At 55.2% G+C, this 21,081-nt stretch overlaps 1 protein-coding gene across 2 annotated transcripts in view; it reads left to right on the top strand.

Moving 5' to 3' along the window:
* DHX34 (DExH-box helicase 34) overlaps nt 1-21,081 on the top strand; it is a 36,774-nt gene that overhangs the window by 10,444 nt on the left and 5,249 nt on the right. For both annotated transcript variants that reach the window (XM_037059480.1, XM_037059476.1), the window contains 9 exons: nt 7,622-7,876; nt 9,940-10,042; nt 11,461-11,678; nt 14,633-14,807; nt 16,556-16,749; nt 17,347-17,448; nt 18,988-19,227; nt 19,427-19,600; nt 19,953-20,070. In XM_037059480.1, coding sequence (XP_036915375.1) covers nt 7,622-7,876; nt 9,940-10,042; nt 11,461-11,678; nt 14,633-14,807; nt 16,556-16,749; nt 17,347-17,448; nt 18,988-19,227; nt 19,427-19,600; nt 19,953-20,070 — 1,579 coding nt within the window. The remainder of the gene's footprint in view (nt 1-7,621; nt 7,877-9,939; nt 10,043-11,460; nt 11,679-14,632; nt 14,808-16,555; nt 16,750-17,346; nt 17,449-18,987; nt 19,228-19,426; nt 19,601-19,952; nt 20,071-21,081) is intronic.

The raw sequence follows: 21,081 nt of genomic DNA on the forward strand, positions 1-21,081 counted from the left end.
GTTAGGGCAATAGCAGCTGTAGTTGCTGTCGCAATGAGGGCAATCAGGGTGGTAATTCCTGCAATAAGCGTCCCTATAAATCTTTTTGATCGGGCTAAAATCAAATCGTTAGTAGCCTTAATAATAGCATACCCTGGATCACTAAACAAGGGGATTGAAAGGTTAACAGGTACAAAAGCGAAGGCAGGTTGCTTTATAACGGCAAACGAAGTAACATTCATTGATGCATTTAAACAATTGGTTAGGAAGCAATTATGACAGCTTAAGTTATACTTTTGATTATATATGAGTTGAATATTTCCGGCTACAAAAGCATATGGATCTGGAACGCAAGCAATAATTGAAACATTTTTCTGAGTTCCAGAAACATTTATAGCATCCTGGTTTCCTAAATGAACCCACTGAACATTTCTCTTAGCAATAGTAACATATTGAAGGGCAGCAACCGCCCTCCATAACATACTCTGAAATGTACGGTTGTTTCGAGTCCATATACCATACAATAGGTTCATAGGTCTGAATGTTCCAGGATGGTAATCACTCCAGTCACAAAGTCCTTGATCACAGATGGTATAGTTGAAATGGCAAATCCTCCAAGCAGGTCCCAATTGACTTGGGGACGGCGTTTTCTGCGTGCACAATGGGATATCAGGTGGAGGATCTCCCGGTCCTACAATGGTAGTTGAAACATTCCGTCGAAGGTATAGCAAGTCCACACCCCAATGAGTCCCATCAGTGAAATTCCCATCCCAATCGGTGTATCTAGAGATAAGAGTGCAATTATTGTTATTTAATGAAAAGCAAATGGGTATAGTAGTAGATAATCCTGTATAGTTATAAAGTATAGATATTGGAATAACATGCCCTATAGAAGGAGGTCCTAAAACTTTAGTGTTGTTAACATAAACAGGGATAGAGTCCTTATCATTCCAGGTCACAGGATGCATCATAGGAGGATTAGGGACAAAAGCCCAATACTCTTCAGTCTTCACTTGAATCCTCAGCATCCACAAAAGGCTCAGCAAAATCGCTAGGCGTTGGATTCTTCTCCGAGCTCGCTCTGGGTGGTTGAGGCGAGGCTGTATTGTCAGGCGTGCTAGCCGTCTCCGCAGCCGGTTCATCTTGCCTCTGGGCATGTCTGACACAGCGTTCGGGAAGCCAACGAGGGGCTTCTGCGTCTGTTGGAAAAACACAAACATGCCCTCTGCCCCATACTAACACTGGGTCAGGTCCATGACGAGAGCCATCTATGGGGTCTCTCCAATAAACCAACGGGTAATGTCGCATACGCGGCCCCCAATGCCGATCAGCTGCGGAGCGTCCCTCTAGATCCAAAGTTAAAAAGTTAAGAACAAATAAAGAATGTGACACTAACAGTTTAGGAGAATGAGGATCATACCATCTCCCCCCTTTTAATTTAAAAAATTGATGTTTGAGGGAAAGGTGAGTGCGTTCAATGATGCCTTGTCCTTGTGGGTTGTGAGGTATACCTGTTTTATGAAGAATCTGGAATGAAGCACAAAAAGAAGCGAAACTTTTGCTAGTATATGCAGGAGCATTATCCGTCTTTAAAATTTTAGGAACTCCAAGGATTGAAAAGCAAGAGAGAAGGTGAGTAATGACGTTGCGTACATTTTCCCCTGTGAGAGGAGAGGCACAAATAAAATGAGAACAGGTATCAACAGTGACATGTAAGTAACGTAATCGCCCAAATGCTGGGCAATGAGTAACGTCCATCTGCCAAAGATCATTAGGTTTAAGACCACGAGGGTTGATGCCATAATGAGGTACAGGGAGAAGCTGAGAACAAGTAGAACAGGATTTAACAATTTGGCGGGCAGCTTCTCGAGTGAGACGAAATTGGTAACGAAGAGAGCGAGCAGATTGATGATGCAGAGCATGGGAAGATACAGCCTTTTGCTCCTGTGAAAGGAAAATTTGCGTAAAAGTATCTGCAGTCTGATTACCATGGGCAAGGGGTCCAGGTAGGGAGGAATGTCCTCGAATGTGACCAATGAAACAGGGAAAGTGTCGCTTTTGCAAAAGTTGTTGAATATCTGAAAAAAGTTGAGAAATTGTAGAGTTAGAGGTATGAATTAAAGGAACAGTTTCTAAAACAGTCATTGCTCGGACAACATACTGACTGTCTGTGTAAAGATTAAATGGCTGTTTATATAAGGCAAGAGCCTGGCTAACAGCAAATAACTCTACTTCTTGAGCTGAGGCATAAGGAGTAGTCCAGATGAGAGGCTTGGTAGGAGTAAGCAGAACGGCACGTCCATTAGAAGATCCATCTGTAAACAAGGTAAAGGCAGTTGATAAGGGCTCGGAAGTGACGATTTTAGGAAAAATAAATCGTGCAGTGTGAGCAAATTGTAAAATTTTATTAGCTGGAAGATGATGAGAGATAGTCCCAGCAAAACCTTCAAAAGCAAGAGCAAAAATGTCATTAAAGTTAAGAAGCCAGTTGAGTTGCTCGGCGGTATAAGGTATAACAATAATAGTGGGATCATGTCCTAAAATTTGGAGAGAGATTTTACGTCCTTGCTGGATGCGTTCTGCTACTAGAGAGGGATAGGAACTCAAAGCCTTCTTTGGAGTAGACGATCCATGGATCCATTGTAATACTCCATCCTGATATAAAACTCCTGTAGGGGTCAAGGTAGTAGGAAGAATGATTAAAGACCATGGTCGTGAACTATCACAATATGTGAGTTGAGCTGCTGATAAAGCGACTTCTACAGACCGTAAAGCCTTCTTTGCCTCTGGAGTCGTGAACCTAGGAGATGAAGGATTAGGATCTCCTAAGAGGATATTAAACAGAGGTTTTAAGTCGCCCGTGGATAATTTAAGAGAGGGACGAATCCAATTAAGTTCTCCTAAAAAGGTTTGAAAGTCATGTAAAGTTTTTAATTGAGAAGTATCAATGGTCAGTTTCTGTGGAGAGAAGGAAGTGGGTTTCAAAGAATACCCTAAGTATGAAAATGGATAGGTATTTTGTACCTTATCAGTAGCAATTTGTAAGCCAGATTGGGATAAAGCTCGTTGTATATGCTGGAAAGTAGAATGCAAATAAGATTCATTCTCGTGTGCCAATAGAATATCATCCATGTAATGAATGATCAATGTAAGAGGAAATTGATCTTGAGTTTGTTGAATAGCCTGCTGTACAAATTTTTGACGTAACGTAGGGCTATTAGCCATTCCCTGAGGTAGTATTTTCCACTGATATCGCTTCATGGGTTCTCTAAGATTGACTGTCGGAACACTAAAAGCGAATCGTGGACAGTCCGCAGGAGACAACGGAATGGTATAAAAGCAGTCCTTTAAGTCAATAATAATCTTAAAAGTATTAGGTGGGATTCCAGCCGGAGATGGCAGGCCAGGTTGAAGCGCCCCCATAGGGTGCATGGAGGCGTTGACCTTTCTTAGGTCTTGTAATAATCTCCATTTTCCTGATTTCTTTTTGATAACAAAAATGGGGGAATTCCAAGGCGATGTAGAAGGCTCAATATGACCAGCAGCAAGCTGCTCCTGCACCAGCTGTTGGGCTGCCTTAAGATTTTCTTGAGGTAGCGGCCACTGATCCACCCATATGGGGTTGTTATCTTTCCAAGAGATTGGATCAGCACATGGGGCAGGAAAGGTAGCGGCCGCTACGAAAAAGATGGAGAGGGAGCCTGTGGTTGCCAGAGGACAAGGCCCATTTGTTCCATAACATCACGCCCCCAAAGGTTAATGGGGAGATGGGGAAGAATATAGGGCTGAAAAATGCCTGTTGAACCTTCCTCATGGGCCCAGGATAAAATAGAGGCACTCTGATATGGCGAAGAGGACTGTCCAACCCCTTGAAGGGTAGTTGTAGTGGGGTGCATAGGCCAAGAGCAGGGCCAATGATTGAGAGAGATTACAGAGACATCAGCCCCTGTATCTAATATGCCTGTAAATCTTTTTCCACTGATAGTAAGACAACATTCTGGGCGATCCATTTTTATTGCCTTTAACAGAAAGGCATCAGAGGAACCAAATCCTGCATCCCCTCGATAATTCATCGAGTAAGCTCCTTGCTCAGTTTTGACATAAGGAAGCAATAATAATTGAGCAATTCGTGTCCCTGAAGGCAAATTAATAATAACATGTTCAGTTTTTGCCATAACTTTAATTTCTCCTGTATAATCTGAATCTGTGACCCCAGGTGCTACAATTAACCCTTTCATAGTAAAGCCACTTCTTCCTATTAGGAGACCTACTGTGTTATCAGGTAAAGGACCGAATACTCCAGTGGGTAAAGCCTGTATTCCCATTTCTGGAACCAGTGTTACATGTTTGGCAAGGCGGAGGTCCAAACCGGCGCTTCCTGGGGTGGCTCGCTTAAGGTGGGAAACGGTAAGCCGGTCCCCTGTGCTTCCGAGGTGGGCATCAGGTTGGAGACTGCCCCGTAAATTTGTTGCGGGGCCCGAGGCTGGCCCCGCTTCCCGTTTCCCAACGGGGGTAACTGATTTCCATCACGATCTCTCTGAGAATGACATTCATTTGACCAGTGATTTCCCCTTCTACATCTAGGGCACAAGCCTGGTGAGCGACCTTGAGCAGGACTCGGATTATTGGACCTTCCAGAATTAGGGCATTGTCTAACAACATGACCCATTTTTCCACAATTATAACAACTCCCGGGGGGTCCGGGTTTTCTCCTACCTCCCTTTCTTGTGGCTAAGAATTCATTTACAGTTTGTCCTTTCAGGGCTGCAACTAAGGTACTTCCTTGTATATACCCTGGGCCTATGTCAGCACATAACTTAATATAATCATTTAAGGTTGCCCTACCCTTCCATGGTCTCATGGCAGCTTGACAGGCAGCGTTAGCGTTTTCAAATGCCATCTCTCTGGTGACTATAGTGGCAGCGTCATAGTCTCCAATAGTTCTCTGTGCTGCTGTTAGAAGACGCGCGACAAAGTCTTGGAAGGGTTCATCGGGCCCTTGTCTAATTTTTGACAGTTCTTCCTTCCTTACCCCTGTTTTGGGTAATTTTTTCCAAGCCGTAGTGGCGGCCCATCTAATATAATCATAAGCTTGGGGGTGAAAATTTAATTGCTGCCGAACATCTGCAAAATTTCCTGTCCCAGATAATTGCTCATATGTGATCTGCGCCTGACGAGCGGCATTAGTTTGAGCATGCTGGTCACAGTTTTCATAATACTCAGTCATCCATAATAAATACTCTCCTCCAGAAAGTACAGCTTTACATATGTTTTTCCAATCCTGTGGAGGCAAAATAAGGCTACCAGTAGTCTCCATAGTAGCTATGGTAAAAGGAGCTGTTGCACCATATTGAGCACAAGCCAATTTTAGCTCCTTTAAAGTTTTATAGGGAATAGGTTCATAATCTCGCCACTGTTGACCCTGATTTTGGTGTTGGACAACAGGGAAAATTTGAGGGGCAGAGGAAAATCCTATGGATTCGCCCTCATGAAACGCTCGCCGCATCGCCATCTGTAAGGGGGATGCACTTACATCATTAGGAGGCGGACCTGGGCGATATCCCACTCGAGCTATTAATGGAGTGGTAGGATTTTTCGGAAATAGAGGGTCTTCAAAAGGAGGGTCTATGGGGACTGTATCCTGAACTGGTTCCTCCTTAGTTTCATAAGTCTGCTTTTTTAAAGTCTGAAGAAGATGAAGGAGGTCTTTAAAACTAAAATCCAGTTCTGTCTCCTTTGGATTCTCATCTACTTTCTTTATGTTAAGAAAGGCCCCATGAGAGGGGTCATAGGTGGCCGCTTGACCTGCCAGATCTCCCCAATTTACTTCGTCAGGGTTTGGCGGCCCCGATTGAACAGTCGCCACCTTAAAATCAGTCGCCGCCTTAAGATCAGGTTCCTCATACCGTGGCGACTCCCAAGTCGTTGGAGGCGGGGCAGTCGGCGCTGGAGGTAGAGAGCGAGAAAGATCCTCTGCCGAACGAGTGGCTCGCAAACTACTGCGAGTCCCACGTTCCCATTTTTCAAACTCAGAATCTCCTCTAAGACAATCTCTCGCTAGTGTCCACAAAGAAAATGCATCAACAGGAGTTTTCTCTGGGCCGTGAGCACGGTAGTGCTCACAAATACGTTCTCCTACCTTTTTCCAAATTTCCATATTAATAGTACCTTCTTCCGGGAACCAGGGGCAAACTTGTTGAATAAAATCTACAAAACGATGTATTTGACCCTTAGAGGTAGCAATGCCTCGCCCCCTTAATAAGGAGCAAAGGACTTGTTCAAAAAGTCCCTGATCTGATGAGTGTGAAATCCCCATGATTATGAACTCTCCAACCCCGCTCCCTGCTACTTTTACTTTTAACTTACCGGGCCCCCGTAGCAGCAGTCCTCTCGGGCTCCTCTATCCTCGCGATTAGGACTCTTCAGGTCCCCCCAGACCCCCTTTTTCCGGGTCCCTGTTCTCCCAGACCCCCTTTTTCCGGGTCCCTGTTCTTCGGGCGCCACTCTGCCGCAGCCCGCTGCAGCAAGGGTGGTCGCGAGGTGAGGCGAGGGACTGAAAGAATGGAGAGGACCAAATGCTCTGCTGGCAAATAGCAACTTTATTCAAAGAACAGCTGTCTTAAATACAAACTGTTAACGCCTGAAGCAAGACTGCAAGGAACTAGAAACAATGTTGTTTTTCAAAGTTCGTGCACTCCCTTAAGCTATCAAAAGGGCAAGAAGTTCTCATAACTATCTTGGAACATGACACCTATGCCAAAATCTTGTTATATCCTTCAAGGCTGGGAACTAGGAGGTTAGGAAAATGTCAAGGTACCCGCCGGCTCCAGGGACCAGAAACCAAGTTCATCCACCATTCTCACAGTGGAGAACTCTGTCCTTGATCCCCTGTGGCCTGGCAGGCCCCCACACCCTGGTCCAGAAGGCTTCTGCGTGCTCTTCCCGATCTCCTTCCCTACCTCCCCACCTTCCTGTCTTCCCTGGGTGGTGGGCCTGTGGGGACAGTGCTGATGGGCCCTCTGCCTTCTGGCGTCCTGTTGGCCAGTGGGGAAAGCAGTCAGTTCCCTGCTCTGGCCAGGTGGCTCAGGTGCTTGGAGTGCGGTCTGAAAGGTTACCGATTCGATTCCCAGTCAGGGCACATGCCTGGGTTGCAGGCCAGGTCCCCAGTAGACACATGAGAGGTGACCACACACTGATGTTTCTCTCCCTCTCTTTCTCCCTCCCTTCTCCTCACTCTAAAAGCAAATAAAATCTTTTTTTAAAACAGGGAGAGTAAGGGTACTTTCTGAGAAGGGATTTCTAGGGCGATTTTCTTTAATCCTGGCCACACCCCTAAAATTCTGTGGTTGGAGTTACACTCCAAACACAAATGCACACGTCTTGTGAACAGCTCAATTAACTTTTGCCGGTTAGATACCTGTATGCAGCCAGCACCCAGATGAGGAAACATCAGACCTTGCCGCACCCCGGAAGCCTCCCAGTTAACCTGGATCCTTTGTGCTTTGCTCACGTCCTCCTCGCCTGGCTGAGCATGCTGCTGGCCACCCCCCTGATCGGTCTTCTCTGCCAGCCTGTGGCTCCCCCTCCCCGCTGCTCTGAGTTGGAGTGACGGGGCGCTCACACCCAGGCTGCCCCCTCACAGGTCGTGTACCAGCCGATTGAGGCGGAGGCGACCGTGTCCAAGTCGGAGAAGCTGGACCCGCGGCCCTTCCTGAGGGTGCTCGAAGCCATTGACAACAAGTACCCACCCGAGGAGCGGGGCGACCTCCTCGTCTTCCTCAGCGGCATGGCGGAGATCAGCGCCGTGCTCGAGGCCGCGCAGACCTACGCCAGCCACACCCAGCGCTGGGTGGTGCTGCCGCTGCACAGCGCCCTCTCCGTGGCGGACCAGGATAAGGTGTGGCCTGTCTCCGGGCTGGCTCTGCCGCGGGGTGGGGGGCAGGGGGCAGGGTTGGAGGGGCGAGAGGCCGTGAATGCAGGGGCTACACCAGGGCTGCCCACGTCATTTGGGCAGGGGTCCGTGGCTGGGAGGGTGCCCAGTGAGGTGGGAGGTGTTGAGCTTCGCTGTGAGGGAGTAGGAGGGTTTGGGGTAGGACAGGGAGGAGGGAGGCAGTCCAGGCATGCGTGGACCAGTTTGAGTGAAGGAATGGAGCTGGGAAGCGGTGGGTGGGGCGTGGGGAAGGTGAAGAGGCCACGTGGCTGGAATGGCGGGGGTCTGGGAGAGAGGCCTTTGGGTCACTGTGTCAGTTATTGCTGTGTGACAGATCGTCCCCAGATTAGCAGCTTAGGACAATAAGCACTCATCACTCACATAGTTTGTGTAGATCAGGAGTTTGGGAGGGGCTTAGCTGGTGGTCCTGGCTCAGGGTCTCTTAGGAGGATGCAGTCAGCTGGGGCTGGGGGCCTCTGGTCCTCTCTGGGAGGCTGTTTGAGTGTCCTTGCCATGTGGTGGCTGGTTGTCCCCAAGAGACCAAGACAGGAGCCACAGTGGCCTGGCCTTGGAAGTCACAGGCCATCATCTCTGCAGGGTCCCCTAGTTAGGTCAGCGCACCCTGTTCGCTGCGGAGGTGCCGGATGAGGATGAGCGTCCTGGGAGGTGAGACTCTGGGACTGTCCTGGAGGATGACTACCTGCACCTCGGGAAAATCCCCTGCAGGCCACAGGCATTGCTTATCGATGAAGACACACCCCCAGCACCTGCTTGGTGCCTCCCCAAGGGCTTAGGGGGCTCTGGGGGCTCTTTGGGACACACGGGGAGCCAAGATGTGGCCCTTCCCCTGAAGTGGCTGTTGGTCTGTTGGGGAAGATGGAAGAACAGCTGACAGCTTTATGACTGGTAGAGGAAAGCTCCTGAACTCCAGAGCAGAGTCTTGGTGGATTCAGGAAGGGCTTCCTGGAGGAAGAGGAAAACTGAGACCTGAGAAAGCCCGGCCTAAGCAGGGGGCGGGGAGCAGAGTGGAGCATGTGCCGCGAGCAGCCGGAGTTCTGGCTGCAGCTAGCTGCGTTTAGTCCTCCCCGCCAGGTCCCATGGCCACTGTCGTTCCCGCTTACCGGTGCAGAAGCCGGGGTGCCGGCTCATGTGCAGAGTCACGCAGGTGGCAGAACCAGGCTGTGGACCTCGGTGACTGGCGAGGTCATGCTCCGAACTAGAGGTTGGCAGTTTTGTGAAGGGCCAGGGAGTCTGTATTTGTAGGTTCTGTAGGCCACAGGTCTCTATCACAGTGCGTCTGCTGTCACACAGTGAGACAGCAGCTGTGGACTGCTGACCAGGTGAGGTTGTGTGCCATTATCTGCATTTGATCCCCAGGCCATGTCACCAACCCCCAAGCCACCAGGCTTGACTGTCTCTTGGGTCCAAGAGAAGGGCTTGTGCAAAGGGCCTGGGGTGAGAGAAAGATGGGGCAGCTGGGCAGCTCCACGCAGGGTAGCTGGCGTCCGAATTATGAAGGGGAAGCCAGGAGAGACGGGCCTGGGGAGGTGCACAGGGTTGGACCGCAGCGCCTTGGCCTTGTCCCGAGCGTACCGGGGAGCCTGGGAGGGTTCTGAGCAAGGTGGGGACAGTGCCGGTCTGTGCTTCAGCAGATGCCTCTGCTGCGGGGGAAGGGTGCCCTGGGAGGAATAAGTCTAGAGGCTGGAGACCCGGGAGGAAGCTGGAGCAGCATCTGGAGGGAAAAGAGGGGCCTGGACCAGGGCAGGGCAGTGGTTTGGGGGAGGAGGGTGTGAAATCAGGAGATTTCGCCACGTTCAGGGGTGTCTGGAGCAGGGTTGGGGGGAGGGGTGCGGGGGAGGACCCAGGACAGCTGGGGTCTGGTCCAGAACCATGAGCCACCTCGGAGGCGGAGACTTGAGGGGGAAAGGGTTCGAGGGGAGGCACTGGGCTGGTTTAGCCCGATGGGTGTGAGACACACTGGGGGCGTCCAAGGGCTGAGTTGGCCCTCACCTCACCTTGCTTTCCCCCAGGTGTTTGATGTGGCGCCCCCTGGAGTCCGGAAATGCATCCTCTCCACCAACATCGCCGAGACCTCAGTCACCATCGATGGGATCCGCTTTGTAGTAGATTCCGGTAAGGCTGCCCCCAGCCACCCCAAGGGCCCAGGGGAAAGGTGAGGCTTGGAGATGCGCAGGTGTAGCCAGACAGAGTCAGGGACTAGGTGGCATTTAGGGCTGTGCCGCAGTGGCAGCAGCTTGGTCTCTCTCAGACGTTCTAGCTTGCCCCGGCCTCAGGGCCTTTGCACCTGTGGCTGCTGCGAGCTGTCTTCCTCTGGGTGTCACAGGGCTCCCTCGTCCATCCCCCCGTTCATTCCAGGGCCCGCGTGAGTGTCTCCCTGTTCGGGGCCCACCGAGTCCCCCTAATCCGAGCGGCCTCCCCCTTCTCCCTAGAGCCTGCTTTCCTGGTGGGGCTTTGCGTTGCTTCCTGGTGTGGGCATCGGATTTTAGATCTGCTGATCTCCTTATCGTCTGCCCTCCTGATTAGCCTGCTCTCTGGATCCAGTCAGTGGAGCAGAGTGGTTGGGGAGCACTGGAGACAGTCTGGCCAGTGTGACCAGGGTCGTGGCCCTGACACCGTGTGTCAGTCTGTTCATGTGCAAATGGCGGTGCCTCCCTCTGGGTGCAGGGACTAGCTGAGTGAATGCGCTGGGGCACTGGGGATGGGGTCTGGCACAGAGCGAACACCAGTGAGTGTTAGTGGTTACCTCACAGAGTCACGCTCAGGATGCCCGCGGTAAAACGTTCCATAATTTTATGTACCATGAAGGAGATTTTAAAATGCCGTCCATTAAACGTGGACATGCTATAGATTTCAAAATACATCAGCCCTGGCTGGTGTAGCTCAATGGATTAAGCACCGGACTGCGAACCAAAGGTCACCAGTTCAATTCCCAGTCAGGGCACAGGCCTGGGTTGCAGACCAGGTCCCCAGTAGGTGGTGTGTGAGAGTCAACCACACATTGATGTTTCTTTTCCTCTCTTTTCCTCTCCCTTTCCCTCTCCAAAAATAAATAAATAAAATCTTTAAAAACATAAAATACATTGGGGACAGTACTATATGAAAACAGGTTGATCTTAGAAGTGATGAAATAGGGTGTCAGTTCAGCCCCTCGAGACCAGGGACCTCATTTTGTCCACAGCTGGACCCCAAGGGCCGAGTGCAGTGCCCGACACCCACTGTGAAGAACACTACTAGGTTCTCCACAATGTGTGTGGGATGTCTGAACCTCTGTGCATATAAACAGAGGCTTGAGAGAATAAATGAGGAGATGTGTGCGAGGGGAGATGAGATGCCATTAACTGGATGGCAGGGCTGGGCCCAGACCGAGCAGTGGGCCGCTGCTCACGGAACAGAGTGAGTGAGGTGTCGGAGGGTGAAGGACTGGGGCGGGGCCAGGCGTGGGCAGGGCCCGTGTGGCTGCTGCAGCACACGGATGCCCCCCCCCCGCCCCCTGTCTCCCCTCACCCCCACGTGCTCTCCTGCCCACCCAGGGAAGGTGAAGGAGATGAGCTACGACCCCCAGGCCAAGCTGCAGCGGCTGCAGGAATTCTGGATCAGTCAGGCCAGTGCGGAGCAGCGCAAGGGCCGCGCAGGCCGCACAGGCCCCGGCGTCTGCTTCCGCCTCTACGCTGAGTCGGACTACGACGCCTTCGCCCCCTACGCTGTCCCGGAGATTCGGAGGGTAGCCCTGGACACTCTGGTGCTGCAGGTGAGGCGGGGGCAGGGAGGGCAAGGGCACCCGGTGGGGGTGCGTGGGGAGCCAGGGGGCGTTCAGAGGGGCCGAGTCCCAGGGCTCAGGGCCGGGGACGGTGGAGCTGGACAGGCCCCCGGGGGCACTCGCCCTTCCAAATGCCAGATCCCATTTCGAGGGGACAGTTGTTGCTCAGATGCACAGGGTCACGGGGAGAACCTTGGGTCACAGGAGGAACAGGGTCACGGGCAGACTGAGTCAGAGCGCTTTCAGCTACCCCAGAAACCAGTCAGGAAGTGGTTTTCACAGTAAAATCGGGGCTCCTCCCCTCCCGCCACGGCACACTCACGTCTCAGCCCGTGGTGTCACTCAGCTCAGGCAGGCACCCTGCTCAGAACTGTCGCTCCCAGGTTGGCAGGCAGTGTCCTTTACTTGGGGGCCAGGCCCCTTCCCTCTCCTGGCCCCATCACGTCCCCAGGGTGTCCGCATCATTGTCAGCCATCCAGCAGGAGGGACGGAGCATGGGTTTGGGGTTCACGGGCCAGGTCTGCGGGTGGCGTGCCCCCGCTTCCTCTCCCCGGGCCAGAGCTCCGTCCCGGCCACACCTCCCTGCAGGGCGGCCGGGTGTGTGAGTGGCACAAACCAGCCCCTTCCTATGGGTGCCACACGCTGATAGTTTCTATTTGTTTGATTTTATTTCTTCTTTTTTATAAAGATTTTATTTATTTATCTTTAGAGGGGAAAGGAAGGAGAGAGAGAGAGAAATATCAATGTATGGTTGCCTCTCATTCGTCCCCTGCTGGGAACCGGGAACTGGGAACTGGCCCGCAACCCAGGCATGTGCCCTGACTGGGAATCGAACTGCGATCGTGTGGTTTGCAGGCCCGTGCTCAATCCACTGAACTACACCAGCCGGGGCGATTTTATTTCTTATAAATCTGGTTGTGACCCACCTCATGGAGTTTGACTTGCTGTTGGAAAAACACTAGCTTAAACAAGGAGGAAAAAGGACCATTTTATAGGTACCAAGAAGGCCCGAGACAGGGCCGTCTGGGCTCCGTTATGTAGATGGCTCAGTAGTGTCATAAAGGACCCGGGCCTTTCTGTCTTTGCATCCTCAGCTCATCAGCGGCTGTTCTGATGACAGTGACAAAATAACGGCAGACGCTGATGACAAAAAGCACCGACCAACCTGGTGCTCGCTGGGGACTGGGCTGTACTCCAGAGGTTTTATGTACGTAACTGTTGTGACCCTCACGAAAACTCTGGGGCAGGTCATCTTGTTCTGATGTGCAGACAGGGACGTGGGTGCGCCGAGAGGTGAGGTGCTCTGACCCAGGCTGCATAGCCAGCTGGTGGCAGAGCCCGATTCCACCTGAGGCTGTCCAGCCCCAGGCCTGCCTCTGGAACGCCCTCTGGCTCCCACAGCCGTGGGCACCTCCTCTTCCTCCTTTGCCATCCAGAGACCGAAGCAGCCAGCTGCCCTTCTCTGTGGGCCCCAGGTTTAAGGCCAAGGGAATCTTTCCCAGAAGCCCTCTGGCCAATTTCCCAGCCTGTCTTGTCAGCAGAACTGGGTCACCTGCATCCACTCTGGGACCTGTCACTGCCCAGGGTGTGGCATTGCCAGACTGACCATGACACTGACGCTCGGCCCCAGCAACACCAGGAGAGCTTACCAAAAAAATCCACCCCTCACCCAGAGCTTTGGTTTATTTATTTTTAAAAAGATTTTATTTTCTTTTTAGAGAGGGGAAGAGAGAGAGAAAGAGAGGGAGAGAGAAACATCAACCTGTGGTTGCCTCTTGTGCGTTCCCTGCTGGGGGCCTGGCTCACAACCCAGGCATGTGCCCTGACTGGGAATCGAACCTTGCGATCCTTTGGTTTGCAGGCCAGCACTCAATCCACTGAGCCACACCAGCCAGGGCCAGAGCTTTTGATTTCAAGGTCTTTTAATGGGCTGTGGGTGATCTCCCAGGCAATGTCAGGGTGTGGTGGATAGCCAGAGATGTCTGGTGGCCTCCAATCAAGGCCAGGCGAGCAGGTCCCTTCCCCAGGCGGCTCGGGCTGGGCCCTGGGCTCTCTGAGCTTTCTCCAGGCTCTCTCCGAGTCACGTGAGTCGCCCTGCAGGCCTGGTGATGGGTGTGTGTTTCGTTTCATTCTCCCACCACCCACCGCCCCTCTGGCCTCTGAATTAATGGGGATTCTTTTGTGGAAAACGAGAGAAACCCAACCCAAAGTCTCGTAAGCAAGAAAGAGAATTTTATGGATTTGCGTATCTAGGGGGAGGTCTGGCTTAGGAATGATTAAGGATTTCTCCATCTGTGGTGGATGGGCTAATTTTCAGGCAATGGAAGCATAGCCACAGGGTCTCTGAGCTTCTGTCCTGACCCCTCACAACCAGAGAGGATGCTGGAATTTCTCCCAGCTCCAGTTTGCAAAGTCCCGGGGAAGGATTCTCATTGGGCCAGCTCAGGTCACGTGCTCACTTCTTAGCCAATCACTATAACCAGGGGCTGAGAAACCTTGCTTGGTCCAGCTTAGAGCATGCACCCACTCCATGGCCAGGGTCTGGGAGAAAAGGTGCTGGCCAGACAGTGGCCTTCCTCCCTGCCTCTGTACAGTGGGCCTCAATATTGTTATTTTGTTTTTTATATTTTATTTATTTAGTTTTAGAGAGAGGGGAAGGAAGAGAGAAAGAGGAGAGAAACATCAATGTGTGGTTGCCTTTTACGTGCCCCCTACTGGGGGTGAGGGGACCTGGCCTGCACCCCAGGCATGTGCCCTGACTGGGAATCGAACACATGACCCTTTGGTTTGCAGACCCACTTTTCTTCCCAATTCACTGAGCCACACCAGTCATGGATGATATTGGGGGTTTTCAAGTTTCACGAGTTGGTGATCCATGCGCTCTCTCAGGGCTGCACAGTGGCTCATATATCCCCCATTCCCGGGGGCTTTGGCTCTCATTGCAGATGAAGAGCATGAGTGTGGGAGACCCCAGGACCTTCCCCTTCATTGAGCCCCCACCACCAGCCAGCCTGGAAACGGCCATCCACTACCTCCGGGATCAGGGCGCCCTGGACAGCTCAGAGGCCCTCACCCCCATCGGGTCCCTCCTGGCTCAGCTGCCTGTAGATGTCGTGATTGGTGAGGACGACCCCCTCTTGGGGTGACCCACAGGGCACAGGGTGGGTACGGGGCACTGCTTGCCCTCTGGTGCCCGGCCTGTCCCTTCCTTCATGAGTCCCAGACTTGGCGCCGGGCACCAGGGAGATGGTGCAAACAAACAGACGTCTGTCTGCACAGCCAGTCCCAGCTCCGCCCTGGTGCTGCCCTTCGAGGTGGGTCGTAGGGATTGCAGAACCTCTCTCTTCCTCATTCAGAGTCAGCCCTGCCCCTCCTGAGGAGCTTGCTGACTCAGGCACCTTCATTCCACCCATTCTCCTGACTCGAGACATTCTAGCTGCACCGACCAGCCACAGCCACAGCGCAGTCCCAGTAGGACCCAGTGCCCCGTGGGGCCATTTCCCAGGGACAATGCTCACAGAACTCCTGTGTTAAATCTCCTTCAGGCCCCGTCCTTGTGCCTCGATGGGGCTCTGGCGTGGGCAGGAGTTGGAGACGGCCGTCTCGGAGGGCTGCAGTCCCCGAGTGCCAGTGAAATGAAAAGCTGCCTGAGGCTTTAGGGACCTGGTATGGTTTCATTCACACATAGTGAGGGCCGTGCCTTGGGGCCCCCTCTCGTACCGAAGAGGAAACTGAGGCTTGGTGGGGCCGTGGAGGAGGCACAGGTCTGTGCCCAAGGGAGTGGGACAAGCCCATGACAGAGCCGGATTAGTCAGGGCACTACGTGTGTGTCAGGCATGTCACTGGTCGTCTCCCACAGCAGAGTGGGAGGCATGAGTGCGCTCACTGTCCACGAGGAAACGAAACGAGGCTCAGAGAAAGGCTGGGGCGCGGCGCGTCCCCGGGGTCCTGCAGTGGGCAGAGCCGGGAGGCGCTCCCCAGGCGGTCCCCTGGGACGCCGTTGGTCCCCGTCCTGCTGGGCGGTAGACACGGGTGACCCAGTGCTGGGTCCAGGCTCTGGACCCGGAGGCTTGGTCACTGGCCGGGCACTTTGAGTGCTTCACACGGTTCATCCTCACAGCAGGTGGATGCCATTGTCACCCCCTGTCATACAGGCAAGGAAGGGTGGGGGGACTTGCCTGAGGTGACAGAGCTAGAGGCCTGGGACGGACTTGTTTCACTGCCCGCCTTTTCGTAACAAGACTAGATGCGCAGCAGGAGTTTTCTGGGAAGATGGGCAGTGGGACCCGTGGGGGTGAGTCAGACGCATGACGCGCAAGCCACTGCCCGCAGGGCAGGTGGGGACAGCCTGAGCACCGGGAAATGTGTTTGCACCTCACTGGACACGACACTGTTCCTCCTGCCGGCCTGCCTTCTCTGTCCTCCCCTGTCCCCTGCCGCCTCCCCTCCCCCGCCCTGTTCTCCGTCTTCACCTGCCCCTCTGTTTCGAATTACATGAAGGTGGGCAGGAGTGCTCCTGAGACAGGCGCAGGAGTCAGCACCTGCTGTGTGCCAGGCAGGCCCGGCTGCGGCTGGCGTGGCGTCCCGTCCTGGGGGCGGGCAGAGGCCGGTGGCAGGTCAGAGGCGGTGCCTCAAGGAACAGAAAGCCCGCACCCGGGGAGGGGATGCTGGGGAAGCCAGTCGTGAAGAGAAGAGCGGGAGCTGGTGCCCAGGCAGTGCCCGCCCGAGGTGGGGAAACGGAGGCCTTGCCCGGGGTCACACGCCCGGAAAGCGCAGTCTGCCCATCTGGCCGCCAGGGCCCTTTGTGGGCAGCGTGGAGGGAGGGAGGGAGGCAAGGAGAGAGGCTCAGCTCGCCGCCCGCCCCCCAGGGAAGATGCTCATCCTGGGCTCCATGTTCCACCTGGCGGAGCCCGTGCTCACCATCGCGGCCGCCCTCAGCGTCCAGTCGCCCTTCACCCGCAGCGCCCAGAGCAACCTGGAGTGTGCGGCTGCGCGGCGGCCCCTGGAGAGTGACCAGGGCGACCCCTTCACGCTCTTCAATGTCTTCAACACCTGGGTGCAGGTGAGGTTGGCGGCAGGGCCTGTCTGTCGTCCTGCACAGGGTCAGGGCCTGCCTGAGGCTCTGGCTCCTCCTCACACCCCCGACCCCGAGGACTCCAGCGTCCTTGGAACCAGCAGGTCAGCGCCCAGGCTGGAGGGGAGCCTGGGGTTCTAAAGTACCAGTTAAAGCCAGTGCCGTTGGGAGAAAGTCCAGATTATCCCAAAACACGTTCCCTGAGCCGGCTAGTGCTGGGGACCCCGCCCTCCTGGGGCTCACAGTCCAGTGCAGGAAGCCAGATGTGTTCCTACACATTGACCACCCAGAATGGGCTCAGAGAGCCGGGAGCAGGTATCTGAGCCAGTGTGGTCTGGGAGGGCTTCCTGTAGGAAGGGGGCAGCGACCTTCTTCCATGGCTGAGACCTGGAAGAAGGAAGGAAGCTGGTGTCAGGGCCGACAGGGCTCCCACCTGCCTTGCATCCTCCCAGAGGCTGGTGTTCAGACCCACGCTGGGGTGGTCTGGGTGGGAGGCCAGCCGCCCCTCACACCCCGCCGCCCCCGCCCCCCCCCCCCATGTCCCCACTGGCCAGGCCCTGCCACCTCGTGTCTGCCTCCACCCAGGTGAAATCTGAACGGAGCAGGAACTCCCGTAAGTGGTGCCGCCGCCGGGGCATAGAGGAGCATCGGCTGTACGAGATGGCCAACCTGCGGCGCCAGTTCAAGGTGAGGCTCAGGGCCTGGGAGGGGGCAGCCCACCCAGGCGGACAGGGAGGCCGAGGTGTAGGGGAGGCAGAGTGAGTGCCCCTGAGCACACTCCAGAGCCGAGTGAGCCGGACCCCACCCCCACCCCCGACGACCAGGCGTGTGGGTGGGAATCCAGGAGGGCTCCCAGGGGGGGACTGCAGGGCCAGCCGTCCTGTGCTGCATCCTCAGGAACAGCGTGCTCTCTGGAGCCGGGGCGGAGCTGGCTGCACTGGAGGGCTGGGCGCTGGGAGCAGTGTAGGAGTGGTTGGAGCCACTGCGTCTGAACCCCATGTCCCAGCGGCAGATCCCAGCTCTGCCGTTGGCTGGCCTGCAACCCGGGCAGGTTGCTGTGGGCCCTCTCTGGGCTTCGGCTCTGCCTCTGAAACCGGGAAGGTAACGCCCGTGCCTCAGAGGGCCTGTGGGGCTTCGGGCAGTTGGTGCGTGGAGGGCCTGCAGGTGGTCTCGTACGAGGGTCTGCCGTGTCGTCCTTGTCACGTGGCCCTGCCCCTTGCTGGTGCTGTTGATATTCCCTGCTCGTCTTTCCACTTGAGAACGAGAAGACCCGCTTTGTACTCTCAGTGGCCGCGCTTGTGCCACGGAGCAGAAATGAAATGCCAGGGTCCCTGGGGCGGCCCGTTCCCTTTGGAGGCCTGGCGTGGGCGGCCAAGTGACCAAGGCATCTTACACAATTTTAGGGGCTCCCCACGTCAGGGACCGGCATGTCCTGACTGTCCCTGTGTCTTTCAAGGTCTGTGGCTTCCGAGAGCCATGGTTCAACCCTGGGTGGGCCCCAGACACTGGGCTCGCTCTCTCTTGTGCTCGCTTTCTCACCCACGCACATGCACACACATACACACACGCACACGCATATTCCACGTCCTTCACTGGTTGGGGCTCAGTGAAAAACAGAGGGTCCAACCCAGCAGGGTCCGCGAAGGCCCCCTTCACAAAGCTGTGTGCTGGGTGGAGGGCTGGGTGCCCCGGATGCGCTTCTGAATCCCCCAGGGTCTGTCAAACCCCGGCTCCTGACCCCGCCAAGATTCTGAGTCAGTTTGCTGGGAAGGGGCCTAGGACTTGGCATTTTCACACATTCTGTGTCCCAGACGCTGCTGCTGGTTGGAGGACCTCCCTCTGAGACACCCACATAGGCTGGGGCAGGCCAAGGCCGTGACAGACAGGAGCCCGGGGAAGACCCTGGGTGATGGCCACGGCCCCTCCCCTTCCTCCCTGTCCCCCACCTGTCCCCAGGCCCAGGTGTTCATTGGCCAGGAGCAGCGACAGCGTGCTTCCATGGAGTAGCCGTCTGTGTCCCCGCGTCTGGCACATTTCAGCCCCCAGCAGCCCTGGTGGGGAGGTACTGGGCGCGTCCCCCATTTTGCACTGGAGAAAAGCTGTGGCTCAGCAGGGTGACATCACCTGCTGGCAAGTGGCAGGCCCGACACTGAACCCGTGTCTGGGTCCAGAGCCTGCCCGCTCGGCCTGCCCTGTGCCCCTCACCTGGGCCCCATCCGTCCCCAGGAGCTGTTGGAGGACCACGGGCTGCTGGCGGGGGCCCAGGCCCCGAAGCTGAGGGACAGCCACAGCCGGCTGCAGCAGCGCCGGGAGCGCCGGGCTCTGTACCAGCTGAAGCGGCAGCACGAGGAGGGCGGGGCGCGCAGGCGCAAGGTGCTGCGGCTGCAGGAGGAGCAGGGGGGCAGCTCCAGCGACGAGGACCCGGGCGCAGCCCCCCGGGGGGCCGGCGACGACGTGGACATCCAGGTGGGGCACCACAGGGCTGTCTGGCGTCCGGGGTGGGCACAGGCGCAGTGGACCTCAGTGAGGACGGTGCCCTGTCCTGGGGGCTGGAGGGGACATGGCCCTGCCCTCACTGGGGAGACGGGCGTCTGCGCAGAGCCCCTCAGATCCATGTGTCCTAGTACAAGCCCCTGGGGACCCACTGGCCCTGTGTTCCCACCAGGACGTGAAGTTTAAGCTGCGGCACAACCTGGAGCAGCTGCAGGCGGCTGCCAGTTCGGCCCAGGCGCTGACGCGGGACCAGCTGGCTCTGCTGAAGCTGGTGCTGGGCCGGGGCCTCTACCCGCAGCTCGCCGTCCCAGACCCGTTCAACGGTGGCCGCAAGGACTCTGACCAGGTGCGCCCCCTTCCCATTCACCGTCCCCACGTGGGCACACGGTCCCCAAACCCGCTCTGTGCTGGGGACGTGGCCTTGACTGAAGTGGCCCTGGCCCTGCCTTTTTGGGGCTCACAGTGCAGACCTGTGACTAGGGATGTGGTAGGGAGCCCAGGGCTGGGGGAGCACAGAGGGGCCCTGACCAGCCTGGGCGGGCTTAGCAGAGTGCCCTGCAGGAGGGACTTGGCTGAGCCATGGAGGAGGAGCCTGGCCAGGGCGAGGAGGAAAAGCACTTGGGGCAGTGGGGGAAGAGCGTGTCCGGGGGCATCTGGGGGTCTCTGTGGTCACCTGGCTCTGCCTTCGACCCCTGCAGATTTTCCACACCCAGGCCAAGCAGGGCACGGTGCTGCACCCCACCTGCGTCTTCGCCAACAGCCCCGAGGTGCTGCACACGAAGGAACCAGAGGCCAAGGCCGGGGAAGGGAGCCGAGGTACCGTGAACCCGAGTGGGGAGGGGATCCCTCACTGTCCCAGTTCCCGCTCTATTCCCCACCACACTCAACCTTTGCTGCCGCCGCGGCTGCTGAGGGGGGACCTGCAGGCATGGCAAGGTCACCTCCACGCTGAGCCTCGCCCTCCCCGTGGTGGCCTGGGCGGACCTCAGCATGGTGGCCATCCCCAAGGACTGAGTTTTTAGCCTGTCAGATCCTCCGTGAGCTGTGAAACTCCCTGACTCCTGCCTGCCCTGGGGTCCTCCCAGCCCCAGCAGACATGGAAGGTGGAGTTCAGGCCTGGGATCCCACTCCCTTCCAGTTTGGGCTGTGAAAGCCTCACCCAGCGGCTGCACACAGGCCAGGCTGGGCCCCAGCCCGGGGTGCCCCTTGGAAGGCTTGGGGACGCAACTCATTTTTCTCTTCATTTGCAAACAAAGGAACACCCTATGTGAACTCAAAAAGATAAGGTTTTAATTTTGTGTCTTTAAAGATTTTATTTATTTTTAGAGAGGAGGGAAGGGAAAGAAAAAGACAGGGAGAGAAACATCCATGTGTGGTTGCCCCTTGCATGCCCCCAACTGGGGGTGAGGGGACCTGGCCTGCAGCCCAGGCATGTGCCCTGACTGGGACTCGAACCAGTAACTCTTTGGTTCACAGGCTGGTGCTCACTCCACTGAGCCACAGCAGCCAGGACAGGTTTTAATTTTAAACATCAAACAGCAGAATTGGAAACTTACCATTTTAACTGCTTTAAATTACTAGTCAGTTTCCTCTCTTCTCGTTACATTGTTTTTTCTATTTTTTAATTTTGGAAATTCTGTATGCATCATCCAGGTAGACAAGCCCCTCACTGGCTTCTGTGACCACCAGCATCTGTCACCCTTCCTCTTGGCTGGAGTATTGTGAATGACATGTCAGACACCACATCACTTAGTAATAATAATAATGATAATGACTGGTTTTTAGCATTACCATAATGCTGCTGTTACTCCCAACAAAATTATTTCT

The sequence above is a fragment of the Sturnira hondurensis genome, unplaced genomic scaffold (genome assembly GCF_014824575.4).
Source record: "Sturnira hondurensis isolate 20B ecotype Veracruz unplaced genomic scaffold, ASM1482457v3 Scaffold0001020, whole genome shotgun sequence".
Classification (NCBI taxonomy): Eukaryota; Metazoa; Chordata; class Mammalia; order Chiroptera; family Phyllostomidae; genus Sturnira; species Sturnira hondurensis.